General features: G+C 50.6%; 1 protein-coding gene across 1 annotated transcript; it reads left to right on the top strand.

Annotated features, from left to right (window-relative positions):
* Positions 1-11359: 11359 nt before the first annotated feature.
* Positions 11360-11823, top strand: LOC309973379 (protein transport protein Sec61 subunit gamma-like; the record flags this gene model as incomplete). Its single annotated transcript, XM_082857602.1, has 2 exons — positions 11360-11430; positions 11661-11823. 2 exons carry the CDS (start codon positions 11360-11362, stop codon positions 11794-11796), a joined length of 207 nt encoding a protein of 68 aa, XP_082713728.1. The 3' UTR covers positions 11797-11823.
* Positions 11824-22386: the final 10563 nt, after the last annotated feature.

Below are 22386 nucleotides of genomic sequence, written 5' to 3'. Positions count from 1 at the left end.
CTGCCCCAACCCAAGCTGAAAGCCACCTTTCCTCCCTACACTGACACCTAATAGTGTTAGATTTTCCTTGAATTAAAAAGTGGAAATGTCTGTGTGTGCATATGCATGCGTGTATGTGAGTTTGTGTATAAAAGAAAGGGAGGGAATGAAGGGAAATGAAGGTTTGTGTGTGTATGTGATTGGGCATCTGGGTGTGAGTATGTGGGATTGTGAGTATGTGTACATGTCTGTAGCAGTGAGTGTGAGTTCTGCGTTCTTATTTTGGGGAGGGGGTGTGCACTGGGACTGGTCGGGGGGTTCATGCCCTGGAGATCATTGTCTCTTTTGCCAGCTCTCCCTACCCCCACCTTCAGGAAAACCCAGGCTCCAGCCAAGTGCATTTCACAAGCTGTGACCGCAAGCTCTGGGAATAGATGGAACATCTGTAGGGGAGACAGGGGTCACCTCTCTCCAGCCCAGCCTGCCCACGCCTCCATCACTGCCTGAGTCAGCACTGCCCTGGGTGGCGAGAAGGGCAGGCTCAGGGCCAGCCCAGGTGTGCCCTCCGGGCCCCTAGTAGGAAGGCGGGGGTATGGGCTCCTGCAGCCTGGGACAGGCTCCTCCCTGAATCTCACTGGGTTGGTCATTTCCCTTCCGCGGGTCTCTGTCTCCTCATCTGGGAAACGGTGGGCTGCTCCTTGCATGGTTGTCAGTTCATCATTCAGCAGCGACTGAGAACTCATAGTGCGCCAGGACCCCAGCCCTCATGGGGTCCAGCCTGCTAGGAGAGACCCGAAAGCAAACCGATCAGTTTGGCAGAGCGATGGGCGCCTTGATGGGCGTGAGTGCACTGCACGCAGGGAGTGAGGCGGAGGGACTGGCCACCTCTGCCCGCAGGAACCCTAGGAGCCCCTGCGGGTCTGTCCTCTGCCAGGTGGTGAGTGAAGTTAAGGAAAGGACATCCCAGGCAAGGGGTACGGCGAGAGCAAAGACTTGGTGATATGAAGAAGGAATTGTGTGGGCATGGTGGAGATGGGGCTGACAGGGTCTGCGGGGGCCAGATCACCAAGGGCCTTGACTGCTGAGCCAAGGACTTGATCTATAGGTGATGGAGCGAGCAGTGGGGAGGGCTTGAAGCAAAACGGGGCCAAGTTAGGCGACTCAATGAGGTCACAGGTGTGGAAGTGTTTCTCGAAATCCAAAGCAATGGATTCCTGAGAGCAGCACTATTTTCACAGTAAGAGCTCAAAATGCTTGTTGAATGATTGGACGAATGGACGAATGAATGAATGAATGAATGAATATGATGTGGGGAGATGGGACATCAGAATCACTGAGCTGGTGGGCGCTGGCCCTTTAAGATCTGGAGAGGGGACACCGCCAGACTGGGCAGAGAGAGTGACCACAGGTGCCAGGTGGTAAAGCTAAAAATACTGAGTGATGGTGGACACCCAGGCTGCAGGGGCCAGGCAGTGCTAGCGGGGAGTGGGGGGGGAAGGCTCTGGAGTGTTTCTTTCCTACTGGAGGAGGGGCAGTGGGTAGTGAGGTCTGGTAGGGTCACCTTGTGGGTATAGAGGAGCCTGTTCCCCTCCCCCACCACTCTCAGACTTTCTCCAGCCCCTGGAAGGTGCCAGGTTTCACTCCCAATAGCTTCCATGTTTAGTAGCCCCAGGGCGTGCTAATTCTGAGGCATCCTGCTTCTCTGTGACTCTGGGGAAGTCATTTCCTCTCTTTGGGCTTCTGTAAAATTAAAGCATTGCTGGGGCGCTTTTAGGGACAGAGAAGCAAGGAGGGATGCAGGCAACCAGTTCACTCATGTGTGGATTCAGCAAATGTTCCGCGAGGCCTCCTGGGGACTAGATGTTGAGGCCACAGAGATGAACACAAACCAGGCACTTCCCTGGAGGAGCCCAGCAAGGATACACTGGAACAATTGCATGCAGCAGCAATGTGCTGTCATTGAGGTGTGAACTCAGTGCCCTCCGTGGGCTGATGCAAGAAATGGCCATACTGAGAACTCATCTGCATTTGGTGAAAATTTGTCAACAAAAGCATCACCCATCAGCCACCTCCACTTGATGCTTGATGTGTGATTAAGGTGAGGCTCGGGGCCTTAATGAACAAGCCCTGGAACCGCACGCGCTTCACATGGTAGAGCCTCCTGTGCTGTTCACGCAAAGTCCAGAGGGGGCTGGGGTGTGGGGGACACTGCTCTACTCAGTCTTCCGGGGACCCAGGCTCCTTCCACCTTGTGATACTGTCATCACCCAGGGCCTCAGAATCCATCGCCGGATCCTCTGCTTCCACTGGCAGATGAAAAAGAAAGAGGGTGGAGATCACGTGGAAGGGTTTTCCGAGCCAAAGCTGCAAGTGGCCTACTTCACTTCTGCCCACACTACATGGCCAAAGCAGCTAGTTGCAAGAGAAACTGGGAAACGTAGTCCTGCTGTGAAAATGATATATTTGGTATACATGAAAGCGCCTGGCACACGAGAGGTACCCAGCATGTTCGTGCAGAATGCATTCATTCATTCTGCAGATTTCACTGAGCCCCCTCCGTGGACTGGACAGTGAAAACACCAGTCCTGCTCTCACGGGGCTTTGATCCAAGGGGGAGTCAAACAAAATGCAAGTCCACAAACAAACTAATATGATCTTCCGTGTTCAAAACCCACTGTTAAGGAAATGACCAGAGGGATGGCTGGGGGAGACACCCACTTGGCATAAGGGGGAGGGGAAGTGGGGACAATTCCTCTAAGACCTCAAGAATGAGAAGGAGCTGAGCAGAGTTGGAGGAGGAGCATTTCAGGCATGGAGAACAGAGAGTGCAAAGGCCCAGAGGCAGGTTAGAGTTTGGAGACTGTGAGAAAATGTCAGGTCATTGTGGCTAGAGGAGGGTGAGTGATACGGGAAGAGTGTGGGAAGAGTGATGAGAAGAGTGATACGGGCGGCGGGGAGAGTGACAAGGGTGACGAGGAGAGTGCCAAGGGCGACGGGGAGAGTGACACGGGCGACGGGGAGAGTGACATGGGCAATGGGGACAGACAGGAATGGCTAGATCACGTAGGCCTTGTGGGCCATGGTGAGGAGGATGGATTTCATTCTGGATAAGATTGGGAAAGCTTTGGAGGCTTTTAAGTGGGGGAAGCTATATAGTTTGATTGACATCTTAAGTGATCACTTGGGCTGCTCTGGAGAGAATCTATGGCAGCCAGGCCAGAGTAGACACAGGAAACCGGGGTGGAGGTCACGGTGGTGATGGAAGGGGGCCATGGCGTTGGCCTGGACCATGGTGGCCCTTGGAGACGGGGGAAATAGGTGCCTTCTAGATGTATTTGGGAGACAGAATTTGCTGATGGGTTAAAGGAAGAAGGGAAGCAAGGATGAATCTGAGGTTTCTGGGTTGGGTAAGTGTGGAGATGATGGGAAGGTTCAAGAGAGGGAAGAGATGTGGTGGGAAACTCAAGAATTCGGCCATGGATGTTTTCAACAGAGGCACATGAGAGGCACATGAGATGCCCAAGTGAAGATGTCAAGTGAGGACTTGATACTAAGAGTCCGGAGCTCAAAGCTGTAGTTTTTGGGCCGGCGAGAGGATATCAGAGACTTCAGTGTGAAGATGGCATTGAAAGCCATGAGGTTGGGACTTCCCTTTTGCCGCAGTGGTTAAGAATCCGCCTGTCAATGCAGGGGACACGGGTTCGAGCCCTGGTCCGGGAAGATCCCACATGCCGCGGAGCAACTAAGCCCTTGCGCCACAACTACTGAGCCTGCGCTCTAGAGCCCGCGTGCCACAACTACTGAAACCCATACGCCTAGAGCTCGTGCTCCGCAACAAGAGAAGCCACTGCAATGAGAAGCCCGTGCACCGCAACTAGAGAAAGCCCGCGCACAGCAACGAAGACCCAACGCAGCCAAAATTTAATTAATTAATTAAAAAAAAAAGAAAACCATGAGGTCACAAGGAGAGAGAGGAGAGGAGAGGCCCCAGGATGGAGCCCTGAGGAACGCCACAATTTTGGGGTCACGTGGAGGAGACGCTAATAAGGGCGGAAGAGAAGTAAAGTAGGAGGGAAACCAGGAGCATGGGTAGTCATGGAAACCAAGAGACGAGTGTCTCAAGGAGGAGAGAGAGGTGGACAACTGGCTTCAGAAATGCCAAACAGCCAAGGAAAAGGAGGATAGATTCAGCAGCACAGAAGCTGAAAATGACCTGGCTGAGAACATTTCATGGAGGGGTGGAGACAGGAGTAGGTGTGAGCAGTAACTTCCGGTTAAAGACGGTGGATCGAATACACACATCTAATTTCTCTGTGTCCTGAAACCCCACGAAAAAGAAGTGAGTGGGGTTTTTTTTCTTTTCCTTTATGGTTTATTACAAGATATTGAATATATTGATAGTTCCCTGTGCTGTACAGCAGGACCTTGTTGTTGTTGTTTTTTTGGTTTTGTTTTTTACTGGTGTTTTTTGGCCACACCGTTCCCTGACCAGGGATCTAACCCGCACCCCCTGCAGTGGAAGCACAGAATTTTTTTTTTTTAAGATGTTGTGGGTAGGAGTTAATTAATGAATTAATTAATTTTTGCTGTGTTGCATCTTCGTTTCTGTGCGAGGGCTTTCTCTAGTTGTGGCAAGCGGGGGCCACTCTTCATCACGGTGCGCGGGGCTCTGTTGTTGTGGAGCACAGGCTCCAGACGCGCAGGCTCAGTAGTTGTGGCTCACGGGCCTAGTTGCTCTGCGGCATGTGGGATCTTCCCAGACCAGGGCTCGAACCCGTGTCCCCTGCATTAGCAGGCGGATTCTCAACCACTGCGCCACCAGGGAAGCCCAAAGCACAGAATCTTAACCACTGGACCCGCAGGGACGTTCCAGGACTTTGTTGTTTGTCTCTTTTATATATAGTAGTTTGTATCGGTTAATCCCAAACTCCAAATTTATCCCTCCCCCACTTTCCCCTTTGGTAACCATAAGTTTGTTTTCTATGTCTGTCTGTTTCTGTTTTGCAAATAAGTTCATTTGTACCGTATTTTAGATTCCACATATAAGTGATATCATCTGATATTTGTCTTTCTCTGGCTTACTTCACTTAGTGTGATAATCTCTAGGTCCATCCATGTTGCTGCAAATGGCATTATTTCATCCTTTTTATGGCTGAGTAATATTCCATTGTGTGTGTGTGTGTGTGTGTGTGTGTGTGTGTGTGTGTGCGCGTATATATATAAATATAAAATTGTATATATACATTGTATTATATATATATCACATCTTTTTTATTATTATTTTTATTGAGGTAGAGTTGATTTACAATGCTGTGCCAGTCCCTGCTGTACAGCAAGGTGACTCAGTTTTACACATACATATATTCTTCTTTTAATATTGTTTTCCATTATGGTTTATCCCAGGAGGTTGGATATAGTTCCCTTTGCTATACAGTAGGACCTTGTTGTTTATCCATTCTAAATGTAATAGTTTTGTAGATAGGTTCATTTGTGCCTTATTTTAGATTCCACATATAAGTGATATCATATGGTATTTGTCTTTCTCTTTCTGACTTACTTCACTTAGTACGATAATCTGTAGTTGCATCCATGTTGCTGCAAATGGCATTATTTTTTCTTTTTTATGGCTGAGTAGTATTCCACTGTATCTGTGTACCACATCTTTATCCATTCATCTGTTGATGGACATTTAGGTTGTTTCTCTGTTTTGGCTATTGTGAATAGTGCTGCTATGAACATAGGGGTGCATATATACCACCTCTTCTTTATTCATTCATCTGTCAGTGGACATTTAGGTTGCTTCCACGTCTTGGCTATTGTAAATAGTGCTACAGTAAACATTAGGGTGCATGTATCTTTTCGAATTCGAGTTTTCTCTGGATATATGCCCAGGAGTGAGATTGCAGCATCATATGGTAACTCTTTTAGTTTTTAAAGGAACCTCCATACTGTTCTCCATAGTGGCTGCACCAATTTACATTCCCACCAACAGTGTAAGAGGGTTCCCTTTTCTCCACATGTGAGTGGGTTTTTAAGGTATATTTATTGCTCTTTTGTTGCTGCCATAACAAACTACCACAAACTTCGTTGTTTAAAACCAAATTTATCATCTTACTCACTATATGTCAAAAGTCCAACACAGGTCTCCCTGGGCTAAAATCAAGATGTTGACAGGGCTGCTCTTGGAAGCCCTTTCTGGAAGAACTTTCTGGAAGCTCTAGGGGAGAATCCATTCCCTTGTCTTTTCCAAGGTGCCGTTTTCCAGTTGGCCCCCTCCCTCCGGCAAGGGAGCATCTCTCTGGCCCTGCTTCTCTCATCACATCTTTCTTGGACCACAGCTGGGAAAGGTTCTCTGCTTTTAATGCTGCATGCGATTAGCTTGGGCTCATCTGAGCAATCCAAGCTCATCTCACCATCTCAGGGTCCTTAACCTTAATCACACCTGCAAAGTCCCTTTCTGCCACGTAAGGTAACATACTCCCAGGTTCCGGAGATTAGGACACAGACATGTTGTGGGATTAGGTGGTCCATTATTCTGCCTGCCACAGCATGAATCAGCAAGAACTAATACATTGAAAAAGGAGACAATAGCAACACAGTTTTGGAATCTGGAAAGCAGAAGAACATAGTAAATGATGTAGCAGCCTGATGACATTGCACCTCAAGTGAACCCTAAATTGGGGGTGATAAAGCCAAGGGGCACCACGGTTCCCCCACAAAACCCCAAAAGACCCTGGTGTTAATGGACTAAGTACCGCCTGGAAGTGAGCGTAAAGCCGGGGCCAAACACAGGAGGATTGGTCTAAGAAGGGCTTTACTTCTCAGATTTCTTTCTCTGCTCAGCACCACTGGGCAGCTGCCTCTCCCCCACCCTGACAAAGACCGAAGGCTTATTCTCCAGAGAGGATAAAACACAAGAGTCTCTGAACCAGAGGACAGGGCACCGTGAGGATGAGGGGAGAGTTCTACACCCTACTGGCGGGATTATTTGAATATTGCATCCTGAATGTGGGGAGCTCTGCCTCGCCCCCATTACCTGGGGCCTCCTTCCCCATCTCAGCTCCCAGAATAGTGAAGTCCAGCCTAAACTCTCCAGGCAGGACACTGCAGATTTATTCCCTTCAATCTCTGAATATATTAACGATTGGTATTTTTTTCTTGCTCTTCTCTTGTTTCCTGTTTTAGTTTTCTTCTCTCCGTGCATAGTTTCTGTTTCCTCCAGATTTTTTTTTCTGTTCAGATTAGTTCTGTCTACTACTGAGTCCGTGTGGCTTTAGTTGCCCTGCATCATGTGGGATCTTAGTTCCCCGACCAAGGATCGAACCCGTGTCCCCTGCATTGGAAGGCAGATTCTTTTTTTTTTTTTTTTTGCGGTACGCGGGCCTCTCACTGCCGCGGCCCCTCCCGCCGTGGAGCACAGGCTCCGGACGCACAGGCCCAGCGGCCACGGCCCACGGGCCCAGCCGCTCCGCGGCATGCGGAACCCTCCCGGACGGGGGCATGAACCTGCGTCCCCTGCATCGGCAGGCGGACCCCCAACCACTGTGCCACCAGGGAAGCCCTGGAAGGCAGATTCTTAACCACTGGACCACCAGTGTCAGACTCTCCAAGAAAAGGATACCTAAAAAGGTTGGCATCAGGGATTTCCCAATGAAACAACCCAATGTGAATTCTCTATATTGACCCCCTGAGTCAGCCAAGCCCCCTACCCATAGCATAGAGCTACTCAGCAGCTTGCTTGCATAAGTTGTATTTTTATATTCTTTAATCAAGGCATAATTACTGTGAAATGCAAAGGTCTTAAGTGGCCAGCTTAATGAGTTTTGACAAATGTATACACCTGTGTAACCCACACCTCAAGCAAGATATTACCATGTGAGGTAACATTCAGGCTTTCATCGTGCCCCAGTCAATACTCAACACACACAGAGGCAACTACTATTCTATCAGCTCTTTAACTCTCTTAAATATGAGCAGATAACCAGGGACCATCAACATTTGCGAAAAACCTCTAATATGAGAGTCAGAGCAAAAACAAACAGAAAAACAGAATTTAGAGGAAACAGAATATGCAGGGAAAAGAAAACTTAAAAGCAAAACTATAATTACTATATTCAGAGATTTAGGAAAATATATTGCAACTATGAAACAAAAACTAGATGCTATTTTGAAAGGGAAAAAACCTCTGAGGATGAACAAAACAAAACAAAAAAGTTCTTAAAAATTAAGAATATCATAGCAGTGGGAGTTTGGAGTTAGCAGATGCAAACTAGTATACATAGAATGGATAAAAAACAGGTCCTACTATATAACACAGGGAACTATGTTCAATATCCTGTGATAAACCATAATGGAAAAGAATATGAAAAAGAATGTGTGTGTGTGTGTGTGTGTGTGTGTGTGTGTGTGTGTGTGTGTGTATATATGCTGAATCACTTTGCTATACAGCAGAAATTAACACAACATTGTAAATCAACTATACTTCAATTAAAAAAAAAGAATATCATAGCAGAAATGGAAAATTTATTTAATAAAGTTAGGGGTCAGCAAACTACAGCCTTCATGCCAAATCCAGCCTGTCACCTGCTTTAAAAAAAAAAAAATTTTATTTATTTATTTATTTTTGGCTGTGTCAGGTCTTAGTTGCAGCCCGCAGGATGTTTTGTTGCAGCGTATGGGCTCTTTGCTTCATTGCAGCCTGTGCACTTCTCTCTAGTTGTGGTGCACGGGCTCCAGAGCACGCAAGCTCAGTAGTTGCGGCCTGTGGGCTTAGCTGCCCCTCAGCATATGGGATCTTAGTTCCCCGACCAAGGATCGAACCCATGTCCCCTGCATTGGAAGGCAGATTCTTAACCACTGGACCACCAGGAAAGTCTCCTGTCACCTGTTTTTTAAATAAAGTTTTATTTGAACACAGTTACACCATTTGTTTATGTACTGCCTATGGCTGCTTTCACACTGGTGGAGTCAAGTAGTTGTTACAGAGACCGTAAGGCCCATAAAGCCTCAAATATTTACCATTGAGCCCTTTATAGGAAAAGTTTCCTGACCCCCGGAGTTAAAAGATAAAGTTGAGGAAATTTTCCAAAAAGTAAAGCAGAAAGGTAATGATACGTATCTGTTTGGATCCTCCAGTAAACAGATGGTGAGCTGAGTTAGCAGTGTAAGAAGTCCTGGGGGGCTAATGCCTGTGAAAAATAAAGGAGGAGGAATCAGGATTGGGCAGGAAGAGTCTTCAGACTGTGACGTAGATCTGACATCTGTGAAATGAAGGAGGAAAGGAAGTAAATCTGGGAAGAGAGAGCCTGACTTTGGTGTAGATCAAAGTCTTGACCAACCCAGTGGGGGCTGCAGAGCAAAGACTGTCCATTGGAGGAGCCCCACGCTGGGCAGAAAGGGCCAGGTCCCGGTGTCCCCGCTGTGCTCAGTCATTGGCTGGGCTGCCCAAGAAGACCTTGGTCTTGACTCAAAGGCTGTGGTAGGTCTCAAAGGCACTGTAGTTGGAGGCTGTCAACCAACTGCACTCTTCACAGCTGAGTAACAAGTTCTTTCTTGAAGGGAGAACCCAGTGGGGCACCTGCATGGCTGCCACACATGGAAAATAGGAAAGAAAGAGTAAGAAAGAGGACCAGTGCAAGAATCTGACACCTTAACAAAGGAGTTCCAGAAAGAGAAGAGAGAAAACAGAGAAGAGGAAATAAGTCGATGAAATATTTCAAATATTTCTCAGAATGGAAGGACCTGAGTCTTCAGATCAAAAGGGCTCACTGAGGACTTCCTTGGTGGTGCAGTGGTTAAGAATCCGCCTGCCAATGCAGGGGACACGGGTTCGAGCCCTGGTCTGGGAAGATCCCACATGCGGCGGAGCAAAAAAACCCATGTGTCACAACTACTGAGCCTGTACTCTAGAGCCTGCGAGCCACAACTACTGAAGCCCATGCACTTAGAGCCCGTGCTCCACAACAAGAGAAGCCACCACAATGAGAAGCCCGCGCACCACAACGAAGAGTAGCCCCCACTCGCTGCAACTAGAGAAAGCCTGTGCACAGCAACAAAGACCCAACGCAGCCAAAAATAAATAAATAAATAAACAAATTTATAAAAAAAAAAAGAGGGCCCACTGAGTGTCCAAAAAATGGATAAAGTTCGACCCACACCACAGCCAGTCACTATTAAATTTCAGAACGCAGAGACAAGAAGAACATTCTACCATATTCTACTAAGGATCAAGAATCATAATGGCATCAGATTTCTCAACAGCAATCCTGGAAACCAGAAGACAAGGAAGGTATTTTCAAAAGTATAAAAGAATTATATTCGGTCTAGAATTTGATACTTAGCCAAACCATTAATAAAGTACAAAAAAGATCTTTTTAGATTTATTAAGGCTCAAAAATTTACCTCCCACGCACCCTTTCTTAAGAAAGCTACTGGAGGATGTGTTCCTAAAACAAGGAAGTAAACCAAGAAAGAGTAAACCCGGGATGCAGGAAACAAGGGAACCAACACAAGAGAGAGTTGAAGGGCATCTGCCAGATGTTGGTGAAGGGAGATCCCAGGGCAGCTTCTCTGAGGAGCAGGCCTGGAGGGCAGGCAGTTCACATTGGAAAAGTCAGAAGGTTCTAGAAAAGGTTTCTTCAAGGAGATGAAACTGATAGGATGCCCAATATACTTAAACTTTTGAAAAATTTACACAATAAAGAGAGTGTGGGTTGAATTAGACATAAACAGATAGAAAAACAGGCCCTACCCCCCCCCAAAATTTATTAAATCCAAGAAAAACAACTTTTGTGCAGAAAAGGGAAATTAAAAATTTTAAACTTCTGCTCTAACACACGGTTAAGAGAATGAGAAGATAAGCCATAGAATGGGAGAAAAACATTTGCAAAAGACATCTGATCTGATATAGAAATGTTTAACTGATAAAAGACTGTTATCCAAAGTATACAAAGAACTGGTGAAACTCAACAATAAGAAAATGAACAACCCAATTAAAGAATGGGCAAAAGATCTGAACGGCCACTTCACCAAAGATGATCTGCAGATGGCAAGTAAGCATATAGAAGATGCTCCACATCATATGTCATCCGGAAACAGCAAACTAAAACAACAGTGAGGGGCTTCCCTGGTGGCGCAGTGGTTGAGAGTCCGCTTGCCGATGCAGGGGACACGGGTTCATGCCTCAGTCCGGGAAGATCCCACATGCCGCGGAGCGGCTGGGCCCGTGAGCCATGGCCGCTGAGCCAGCGCGTCCGGAGCCTGTGCTCCGCGACGGGAGAGGCCACAGCGGTGAGAGGCCCGCGTACCGCAAAAACAAACAAACAAACAAAAAAAAGAATCCGCCTGCCAGTCTTTGGCTTGCGAGCGAAAGGCGGACATCATGGATCAGGTAATGCAGTTCGTTGAGCCAAGTCGGCAGTTTGTGAAGCCCTCGATTCGGCTGGTTAAAAGATGCACCAAGGGCTTCCCTGGTGGCGCAGTGGTTGAGAGTCCGCCTGCCGATGCAGGGGACACGGGTTCGTGCCCCGGTCTGGGAGGATCCCACGTGCCGCGGAGCGGCTGGGCCCGTGAGCCATGACCTCTGAGCCTGCGCGTCCAGAGCCTGTGCTCCGCAACGGGAGAGGCCACAGCAGTGAGAGGCCCGCGTACCGCAAAAAAGAAAAGAAAAAAAAAAAAAAAAGATGCACCAAACCTGATAGAAAAGAATCCCAGAAGATCGCCATGGCAACAGCAATAGGATTTGCTATAATGGGATTCATTGGCTTTTTTGTGAAATTGATCCACATTCCTATTAATAACATCATTGTTGGTGGCTGAGTACCTTTTTAGAAAAGTGTTTTTCCATCTTGGGGATTGGTGAACAAATGAGGATTTGAGACGCTCATGGAGTGAAAATTTCCCTATATGTTTTGTGTTTTTCTTTCATTTTTTTTCTTCCAAGATGTTTTCTATTTGTAAATTAAAATAATTAAAAAGAAAAATCCACCTGCCAATGCAGGGACATGGGTTCGATCCCTGTGCCGGGAAGATCCCACATGCCATGAAGCAACTAAGCCCGTGCGCCACAACTACTGAGCCCGCGCGCCTAGAGCCCATGCTCCACAACAAGAGAAACCACCGCAATGAGAAGCCCGCGCATTGCAACACAGAGTAGTCCCTGCTGGCTGCAACTAGAGAAAGCCCGCAAACAGCAGCGAAGACCCAACACAGCCAAACATAAATAAATAAAATAAATAAATTTATTAACAACAACAAGAAAGGAAATGGATGGAGATGTGTGGTGGAGGAGACACCAGAGCCCGCGATCTGGGGGGACAATCCTGGAGAAAGGAGGAGGGGGAAGGGAGGGGGGGATGTCCTGAAGAATCCAGGGCCCAAGGGAGGGGTTGGCCTCAGAAGGAGAAGGGCCACCCCCCACTGAAGCCTTTGGAAGAAGTGAGGAGCTCAGAGCTCGGTGGGTTTGTGCTTTGATGGTGGGAGCCAATGCAACTGCATCTGGTCCATCTGTTTTCTCAATGAAGTGGCAGCCACGGTTTGAGGAGCGAGGAGAAGGTGGGAAGACCTTGCCATTCAGAGTGGGGTGCATGGACCAGCAGCAACAGCACCCCCTGGGGGCTGGTTAGATGTGCAGAATCTCAGGCCTCACCAAGATCCCTAGGAGATGCACAAGCAAATTAAAGTTTGAGAATCACTGCTCAGAGAGAGTGGGGAAAAGCAACTGACAGGCATACTTGGGTTGTAGGGCGGCAGCAGTGAGTGCCCCTTTGAGACCATGAAAGGAAACTCCCAGCCAGGTGTGGGACCCTCAGACCAGTGCTAGCTTGTGCAGCTGCAGGCAGAGAGCAGGTGATAGCTGGCATTTTTCCAGGCAGGTACTTCGACAGGAAAGTTGGGCCCAGCAGCGGGGAGTGGTTTCCAGGGAGCGGCCATGGTGAGGGTGTGCGGAGCCCAAACCGGGCACCGTGGACAGTCGTGGCAGAAGGAGACTGATGGGCAGTGAGAAAGTGATGGGGACAGTGGGCTGGTGGCCTCGATGAGATCAAAGAGCTGTTGTTTCTGGGTGCCAGATGAAGACGATGGAAGGGGGAAACAGAGGGAGATGATCAAAACAGATCTCAGAGTGGGTGGGGTTGGGATAATTACAAGGCTTGGGTGTGAGCCTCAGAGGCTGAAGGGAGCAGAGAGGGTTAAGGTGACAGAAAAGGCCAGAGAACGGAGACGTGTGCTGCAGACTGCCTGACATCTCCTCTGTCCTCCCCTCTAATGATGGTGGTGTGGCCTGCGCATCAGGACTTTTGAAAGTCCCCCAGTAGATTATAATGTGCAGCAGAGTTTGAGAACCACGGGCGTGGTCAAGGAGACCCAGGCTCTGACAGAAAGAAAGAGACACAGAGGAGCAACCAGAAAGTTCCTTGGGGCTTGCGTTGCAAGTGGAGCCTGACCAGGGAAAGGGGCAGTTGGGTAGGGGCCGCATGTCCTGGGTTGTAGATGAGGAGATGGAGATGTCGTGGTCTTCCCCTGGAGAACCGGATAGTAAATATGTGTGTGCGCGCGCGTGCATGTGTGAGACAGAGACCGAGAGATCGGACGGAGCAAGGCCAGCGCCCCGTTAGCCCGTCTTCTGTCCTGCACTGCTGAAGACTGGCCGCTAGAGGGAGCGCCGCGCCCGCACATTGCGGGACGGCCCCGCAGGTTCCAGTGGTGAGGCTTCGGCCTCTTTTTCGGGCAGTTTCTGTGTTCAAAGTTCAGATTCTGCAGCCACGTACCCCTGGGTTTCACTCCAGGTCCCACTACTTCCAGGCTCTGTGATCTTGGCCAGTTACGCGACCACTCTGTGACCCAGTTTCGTCCGCGGTACAGTGGGCACAGCGTTAGTTCTAAGCTGAGATGGTTCAAAGGATGAATGAGGTCACGCGGGTGAAGCGCTGAGCCACCCTGGGGAATGGCTAACACGACCTGACAGTGGAGGAAGGTTTGCCCCCGCCTCTGTATCTCTCTGCTTCTCCTGCAGCCCCTCAGCCCTGCCCAGCCCAGATCCAGGGTGAGAAACGAAGTGGGAGGAAGCAGAGGCTGGGTTGGGGGTGGCCTCTAGGCCAGGGACATGCCTGGGCTCCTCCTTGTCCTGCTCAGTCTTGCTGATTCTTTCGTTTTGCAGCAAACCTCACCCTGTGGCTCCTTCCTGGCCACGGTCTCTCCTTCTTACCCCAGACCTTCCCCTGCTCCTCCAGGTGCCCAGGGAAGCAGCAGCTGCCCTTGCCTGGCAACCACACCATCCCTGGACCCACGGGAGGCCTGGTGCCCAAGGGCTCAGCATGGGTGCTCCATCCCAGCCATTCTCCTCACTGCCGCCGCTCCTTACTGGCTCCTGCCCAAACCAACCAAGAGCTGACCTATGAGGCCACACCCCAGGGGATGCCTGCATTTCCAGGTTTGCCAAGACCCCCGGTGTGGAGGTTGCAGTGGGTAAAAGGCCCACAGGAGCAGTCCCTCTGTCCTATCCTTGGTCCCACAGAGGGGTATAGCCTGCCTGACATTTTTTAAATGATTTGCCAATATTTTAAAAATCAGGGCATTACACCTTAGGATGCAGATTTCCAACTTCTCCTGAATAATTGGAAGCTCTGCAAACCTGAGTTCACGTTCCCACATGACAGCAATGGGGCCACAGGGGAGGGGAGGCCGCCACTCAGGTGGGCCAGGGCTCTCCGGCTCACCACGGTCCCCACCCAGGCCGTGCACCCCATTCACAGTCCTTCCCTGGCTCCCGTAAGCATCTCAGTCTGCGACCCCAAGAAGGGGGAACTGTGCCTAAGAGGGTTCATGTAACGTGTCATTGTTGTAGCCACTGGCCCAAGGCAGGCAGAAATGCAGAGGTAGAGGGGTGGGGGCCCCGGAAATGAGACCAGACCCTCAGGGGCAAGGAATCTTGGGGGGCAGAGAGCTGCTTAGTGTCCTCAGCTGTTTGTGGAATTTCATGGTCCAGGGGCCAAGGGCACTCTACACACACACACACACACACACACACACACACACACACACAGCCCATCCCATTGGCCAATCGGCCAGCAGATCCTGCCACTTCTCACCACCTCTGTTCCTACTGCCTGGTCTGTTGCTATCTTCTCTTGCCTGGCTGGGTACAGGAGCCTCCTCACTTCCATTCCCCCACAGTCTGTCTTCCCCACAGCAGCCAAAGGGAGCCTGTTAAAACCTACAACCCACCTCCTGCCTCCTCTGCTCAAAACCCTCCAAGGACTCCCACCCCGCTCAGAGTCAAAGGCAAAGGCTTACAGTTGTCCTGAACAAACTTTCCCCATCACCTCTCGTCTCCTCCCTTGCTCCGTCAGCCTCCTCGTTGTTCCTGAGCATCCCAAGCACACACTCTGGCCTCAGGGCCTTTGCACTGGCTGTTTCCTCTGCCCGGCCCACTGTACCTGCCCGCCTGCCTCCACATCTGCATGGCTGCCTCCCTCCTTCACCTCCTTCAAGTTTCTGCTCAAATGTAACCGTCTCTGTGAGGACCTTCCTGTATGCCTGTCCCCTCCCTGCTTTACTTCTTCCCTCCCACTAATCCCTTGAAGCATAATCGTTAACTCGTGTACCCTGTTTTTTGTCTTCTCCCCTCACTACAATGGACAACGGCAGGGATTGTTCTAGGTTTTGTTCATTGCAAATGGTGCTTGGCATGAAGGAGGCATGCGATAATATTGGGTTGGCCAAAAATGTCGTTAGGGTTTTCATAACATCTTAGGGAAGAACCCAAACAAACTTTTTGGCCAACCCAATATTTTGCAAGTGAATGAATGCATGAACAAATATGTGAAGTGAGGGCAGTAACGGTACCAAGTAAGCAGAGTGTCTGTGAGGACTCAGTCAGTGTGCAGCATTCAGGGCCCCACACTTGGGCTGTAGTGCTCTGTGGTTGGCATCTTGCATCTTTTTTTCATTTTTTGGCTGCGCTGCGTGGCTTGTGGGATCTTAGTTCCTCAACCAGGGATCAAACCCTTGCCCTCAGCAGTGAAAACACAGCGTCCTAACCACTGGACTGCCAGGGACTTCCCAGCATCTTGCAATTCTTAATCATTTCATCTTTGAAGTGTAATGAAGTCTGATTAACAACGGCGCATGCACTGTGAATCCCACCTCCCTTCTCACATCCCCTGGGTGTGTCTTGGCCACCCACTCCTTGCCCCCAGCCAGTCAAGGCTGCTCTCCTTCGTCTGGCAGCGGCCTGGGTGCAGGAGGGTTCCGTGTCAGGTGTGCATCAAGGTGGCCCCAGGCACCCATGAGGGCCTGCACTGGCCCCAGGAGTATCCCTGTGCCCAAGGCAGCATGACATTAATGGCAGGCGGAGAGAGAGGCTTGGGTAGGAAGGAAGAGCTTCTCTTCTGCTTTCTGAACAAGAAGCCCCACATTCTGTAGCTGGCCCTGGTGTCAAGGACACACACCTCACACGTGGTACCTGCTCCAGCCACGGGTGCTGTTGTTGTTACCCAAGACCCCATGATTAGAGGGAAACAGAGCCCAGCAGGGGAAAGCCCCCAGGCTCCTGGGCCAGCTGCTGGCCTCCCAGGGGACCGGCTTGGAAGAGAACATTCCCCTGCCACCCACCACCTGCCTTGCATCCGCTCTGTGAGCGGTGGGCTGAGGATGCGCCAGGGCACACCCCTCCCTCCTGGCCGCAGTTGCCACATCTGTGAGCTGGGACTGAGAGCCCTGCAGGTTTCCCTCTGGCAACGACAGCGAGTGCTTTGCCAGCTTAAACCTGGGGGAATGTGAGGGTGGTGGTCACGGTTCCCAGCCCGTCACAGGGACTGTCGTGGCTGCTTTGCAGGGTCCCTGGGTCAGGGCTCATTTTCTGCCTCCATCCCCCAAAAGTTCAAAGGGTGATATAGCTTTAAGCCCTGAGTGGTGGGTGACAGGCAGTCAGGTCTCCATGGTGACCTCAACCCAAGCATCCCAGAGCATATGTGGCCTTGGTGAGGGCACTGCACCCTGATGGTAACTTCAGGCCAGACCCTGGGGGTGGCTGCTGGCCCCGATGGTCTCAATAGTGGCCTCAGAGCCCCACGGTGGCTGCAGACCTGGTGACGGTGGGGAGGTGCCAGGCACTTTATCCCCCCTCCCTCTGTCCTGCCTAAGCCTCCATCTCTCCTCCGCAGCCACTAGGATTTGAGCCATTCTCCAGGATCCACTTAATTAGCTGAGCTCACTAACTCCCACAGGCTTCTCCTCCCCACCTAATTAACTAACTTAATTAGGGCTTGCAGGCCCGGTTCCACCTGGCCCCCTCCGACTGCACCGTGCCCACGTCCTCCAGGCCCCTGGCTCAGCCAGGCCTCCACCGGGCTGCGAACGGATGGGGGTGGCGCTCGGTCCCTCCAGCGCCCAGGCCTCCACCCTGTGTCCCTCCCTCCAGTCTGGGGTCCCAGCGCAGAGCCCCTCCCGGGCAGAAGCTCATGGGCAAAGGAGTGGAAACCGAGAGAGGGAGGTGGGTAGGGAGAGGGATGGAACTGAGACAGCGGGAGCAGGTGAGAGGAGGCGAGGTTGCTGGGGCTGGATGGGCTGGGCACCGGAGTAGTTCGGGGCCTGGTCTCCGGAGCCTGCCTGGGTTCAGGCCCAGCCAGTGTGTCCACCTCCGCAGCTTCTCACCTCCATGTCTCAGGTACAAAAATGAGAGCACACCCACACCGTAAAGTTGTTGTGAAATTTAAACGAGTTCACCTGTGTCAAATACTTAAACTCTGGCACCAATCTGTGTTCGTCAAATAAGTGGGTGGTGTGGGCAAAGGCTCCCTGCGGAGGAGGGGCTGGAGGAGGGGAGGGGAGGGTGCTGCCCATAGGTGTCAGGGAGACAACCCCCACCCCCACCCAGGCCAGCAGTAGAGTGGGCCTGGGAACTGCAACCAGAGGCTGCCAACTGGGAGGGACCCTTGACCTGGGAGAGGTTAAAGGGACAAGTAGCAAGAAGGGCACAGGACAGAGCATCCTGTTCCTACTCCAGCGGGTGGGAGAGGCTGGCCTTGCTCGTGCAGGACCCCCATGCTCTGTGCCCTAGTTTCCCCATCTGGGGGAAGGTCTAGCCTTGTGGAAGCACCTGGCACATCCTAGTTGCCTCATAAATGTCTAGAGCCTCATACCTGAGAAGCGAGGTGACCTGAAAAGGTGTTCAATGGCCTTCACCTCCCCTGGGGCCAAAGTAAAGAAAGTGGGCTGCACTAGCAGCAGGCGGGATGCAGGTTAGACAGGAGGTGGGGCTTCCAGGTTGAGGGGTACAAGATCCCAAATGCGGGAAGGAGAAAAGTTGTGTCTGAGCTGCTGAGTGGGCTCCGGGGGAGAGATGGCCGATCAGCAAGGAGCAGGAAGGACTGAGATGGGGTCTGGAAATACTTAGCTCACAATTTGACGTTGACTGGTGTGATTGGTATAGGGTCTCCCCCACTAGACTGGAGGCTCCTGAAGGCAAGGATTGTCTGTTTAGCCCACCCTTTTATCCTGGTGCCCTTACACAGCAGGTGCCAGTGAATAAATGTGAATGCGTGAATGCACGCCTGCGTGCCTTGGCCAGGAACACAGAGGTTCCTGATGCTTAGAGGGAAAGGGGCCCCACGTGGCAGCCCAGGCATCCACCCTGCCTGCTCAGCCATGATCCCCCCAGCTCTTCACGTGGCCCCAAGAACAACCAGCCTAAGGCGGCGGGAGCTGGGCTCCAAGGATTCCAAACTCCTGCCCCTGGACACACTGAGCTCCTCTGAGAATCTCTTCAGACAACCTGGGATGCGGAGGAAATAGTGATTATGGGGGACAGAGGGGAGAACCTTTCATTTACTCCTGCATTCTTAAACACTTTAGAAACCCTCATTTACACATAGTGCAAAGAGCTTGGGGTTGTAAGTGACAGAGACCCAATTCAAACTGACGTAAGCACAAAAGGGATTTTTGGGTTACACGACTGAAAAGTCCAGGGTCTTCAGGTATGGCTAGATCCAGGACCTCAAATGATGACACTGGGATTCTGATGCTCTCAATCTCTTGGCTCTGCTCTCTGCTAGGTCAGCTTCTTCCTCTGGGAGGTTCTCCCTCGTGGGAGCAATTCCAGGCTTATATCCCACCCTCTTCCGGGGCAATGGAAAGAGAGTTCTATGGTATCAGCCTGGCATGGGGCACAGACATGTCTCAGAAACAATCAGTGTGGCCAGGGGACTGGTATATGCTGATTGGCGGGAGCTGGGTCACAAGCCCACCCCTAGAGCTGAACAGGTGAGCCCCACTTTCAGAAGCCCTAATGAGTAGGGAAGGGTACGTCAAGGAATGTGAGTGCCCAAAGGAAAACTGGGGTTCTGTTGCTAAACATGGGGGACAGATGATGCTGTGTAACAGAATTCCACTCTACTTGGAATAGATGGGCATCAAGCCACCCCCAGGGCCCTGTTCGAAGGGCTGGTTATTTGTGGCAGACACTGTCCGTTCCCCGCCCGGATCTCCCTGGGCCCCTTCCCAACTTCTATTTGCCAGTATCCTGGCCCCTCTTCCTGAGGGCCTTCCCTGTTCCAGCCTGCTCTGCCCACATCCACAGGGGCCTGCACCCCTGCCCAGCAGCTCTCACCAGTGACCGACAGGAGCTGGGATATCATATATGTTCAGTGTATGGCCATGCACGTTCTACACTGTCTCTGAGAGTGCTCCAGTGTGTTCACCTCCAGTTGCCTGCAGTGATGATTTGTCACGGCCTTCCTGTCTCTTTTCTCTAACCCCCTACCTGGGATCACCTGCCAAAAAAACCCCACAGGATATCGAATCCCTCTCTCAGGGTCTGTTTCTGGGAAACCCAAACTAGGACATCATTAAAGCCAGCCCTCCAGGGATGTGTACAAGACAGCACTTTCTTCCTTTCAAATGTCTATTACATTCCTGGGGCTGGCTTTGGTGACCCATCCCTGAGGAAGGAACAGAGACTGACAAGGCTCTGAGTAGCCTCTGTTCTGAAGATGCTCCCAGGTCCCCTGCAGTGAGCCTGGTGGGGGAGGGGCAAAGACCTATCAGATCCTCACTCCACTATGTCCCAGAGAAACAGCCACATCCGTCCCTAAGGAACACAGGCGTTCAGATCCGCCATGAGCAGTAGGTACAGGTGGCAGGGGGCCAGGGAGCCAAATGTACTACTCATTCCCGTGCTCCTCAGAGAGCGAGAGATGAGATCATTTCAGATAGTTCTTAGACCTGGCTTTAGAAAACAGAGTCACACAGTGAAAAAATTACTTTTTCCTCTCTTTTTTTCAAGATCCCATTTAAAAACGCTCCCACTAATTTTTAATTATTTTGAAAAAAAAGTTTAAAAAAATAGAGAAAAGTGTAACCCTGTGCATATCCACAACTAGAATCAATGTTAACATTTTATCATATTTGTGTCAGATGTTTTCAATAAAAAAATAATAAAACATGACAGGTAAAGGTGAATTCCCGTGATCTGTCCCCACCCCGGTCCCATTTCCTGGACTCCATCCCCAAGGGCAACCACAGTTAGTCTTCTCAAATCAGTTGGCACGCTTTCAGCTGCAAAGGGACAGAATTCCCTTCAAAGCAGCTCCAAGTACAACTCAGCAGCTCTGGGGTGCCACAAAGAAGAGGGTTCTTTCCTCTCTGCACTACCATCACTCTGTACTTCCCATCATCAGTGGCATCCTGCTGGCCGTGGACAGAGTTGTATTTCGACCCGGGAGGTGGAGAGCCCATCAGGACTCTTGCTAGAACACTGTGTTTCTCACTTCAGAATATTTTCTCTAAAAAGGTGTTGAGAGATTCAAAGATCCATGGCCCCCAGCTGCCATACAGCTGGGGCTGCCCCACTGTCTGCTTTCTGGTCCATTGTGGGTTCAGGTGGATTCTTGGTTTTCCTTATCATCTATAACTTGACCTGTGTCTCCCAGTGGCCCTGAATGCTCCCGCTCCTGGCTGTGGGCAGCTTCTGTACCTTTGCCCCACATGGCATTGTCTTCGGCATCCTAAGCCTGATCAGCTCTCTGAGCTACTCAGTCACCAATGCCACCAGGGCCCCTGATCATGCTGCATGAGCCAGTCGCCAGCAGCAATGTCCTGGGCATGATGGTGGCCCTCCGGGGGAGGAAATTATTCCTGTACAAGACCATCATAATGCAGACCAACAAGCCAGGAACGTCTTCTCCCAGTCATGACTGGGGCCAGATGCAATAAGGACCATCATAGAACATAGAGTACACTGGGGAAAACCCCCAAACGCCATCATTGTTCATTGATGGAGATGATCAACACGGCCAAGACAAGGTCTCAATAGAGCCCTTTCAGTACAGCTGGTAGAGGTACCCAAACCCATATAGTTTGAAACATTATGTAGATTCTAGAGGACAGGGACTCTCAATTCCTTCCCTGTTTCCCCCAACAGTAACAGAAATTTCTGACACATCAATGAATAGAAAATGCAGCCAAGGGAAAAATGCAAAATCATCAAAAGTCCTGTGGTTCCAGGTCTCACATGCTTCCCTGTGCAGGGAGCAGCAACTGACTGTCCAAGACCATGAGGACACGTCAGCATTGGAGAGGGGTGTGGGCAGAGGAAATCTCAGTGGAGGTCTCTGTTTTCCAGTGTTCCTCCCGTGTCGCTATGGAGGTGACAGTTAAGTTTTACGTTTGTGTCCTGCTATCCAAGTGACACCCATCAAAACCCTCTCTTGCAAAGGCAGCTTTGTGGGTGCAAAATTTGTGGGTGGAAAATTTGTGGGTGCAAAATTTGAGCTGGCCAGAGTGGATTATCTCGGGGTGGCGAGGAAAAAGGGCTGCAGCATTACACACAGCTGCTTTAGTTCCTCTCTTCGCATACGTTGTATTGGTTCAGTCCTCCAAGAAGTGGGCCAAGACGGGGTCAGATATGCAAGAGATTTATTGGGGAAAATGCTTGGGCGGGAACATAGGGAAGGAGCCAGAGGAGGCTGGGAGAACTGTCAGACTGAAATAGATCCAATATTTGGAAAAGGGAAAGAAAGGAAGGAAGGTGGGATAGGAAGAGTCTTAGATTGCAGTGCAATGTTAAGAAAGTTCCGACAAATCCAATGGAGAGTCCTTGATCTCAAGTTGCCCGTCAGAGAAGCCCTGTATCTCCCAGGAACTGGGCGCTTTAGAGTCTCTGCTGCACTCAGTCTTTGGCTGGGATGGGCTGGAGGGAAGCAAAGAGCCTTCTCTGTGAACCCTGCAGACTCCACAGCGGCTGCCCTCAGAGTCACCATCCCTGCAGTCAGAGATCTGGGTGGTGCATTCTCAGGACTGCCACATCCCACCCCTTGTGCCACATGGCTCTTCTGTGGATGTCATGAGCCTCTCTTTCTAAGGGGAAACTTTGAAGAGGGAGATCAGTGGAACCAACTACAGCTCCCCTCC

Source organism: Leucopleurus acutus, assembly GCF_964270905.1.
Source record: "Leucopleurus acutus genome assembly, chromosome: 16".
Lineage (NCBI taxonomy): Eukaryota > Metazoa > Chordata > Mammalia > Artiodactyla > Delphinidae > Leucopleurus > Leucopleurus acutus.
This window is presented reverse-complemented; position numbering and strand designations above follow the sequence as displayed.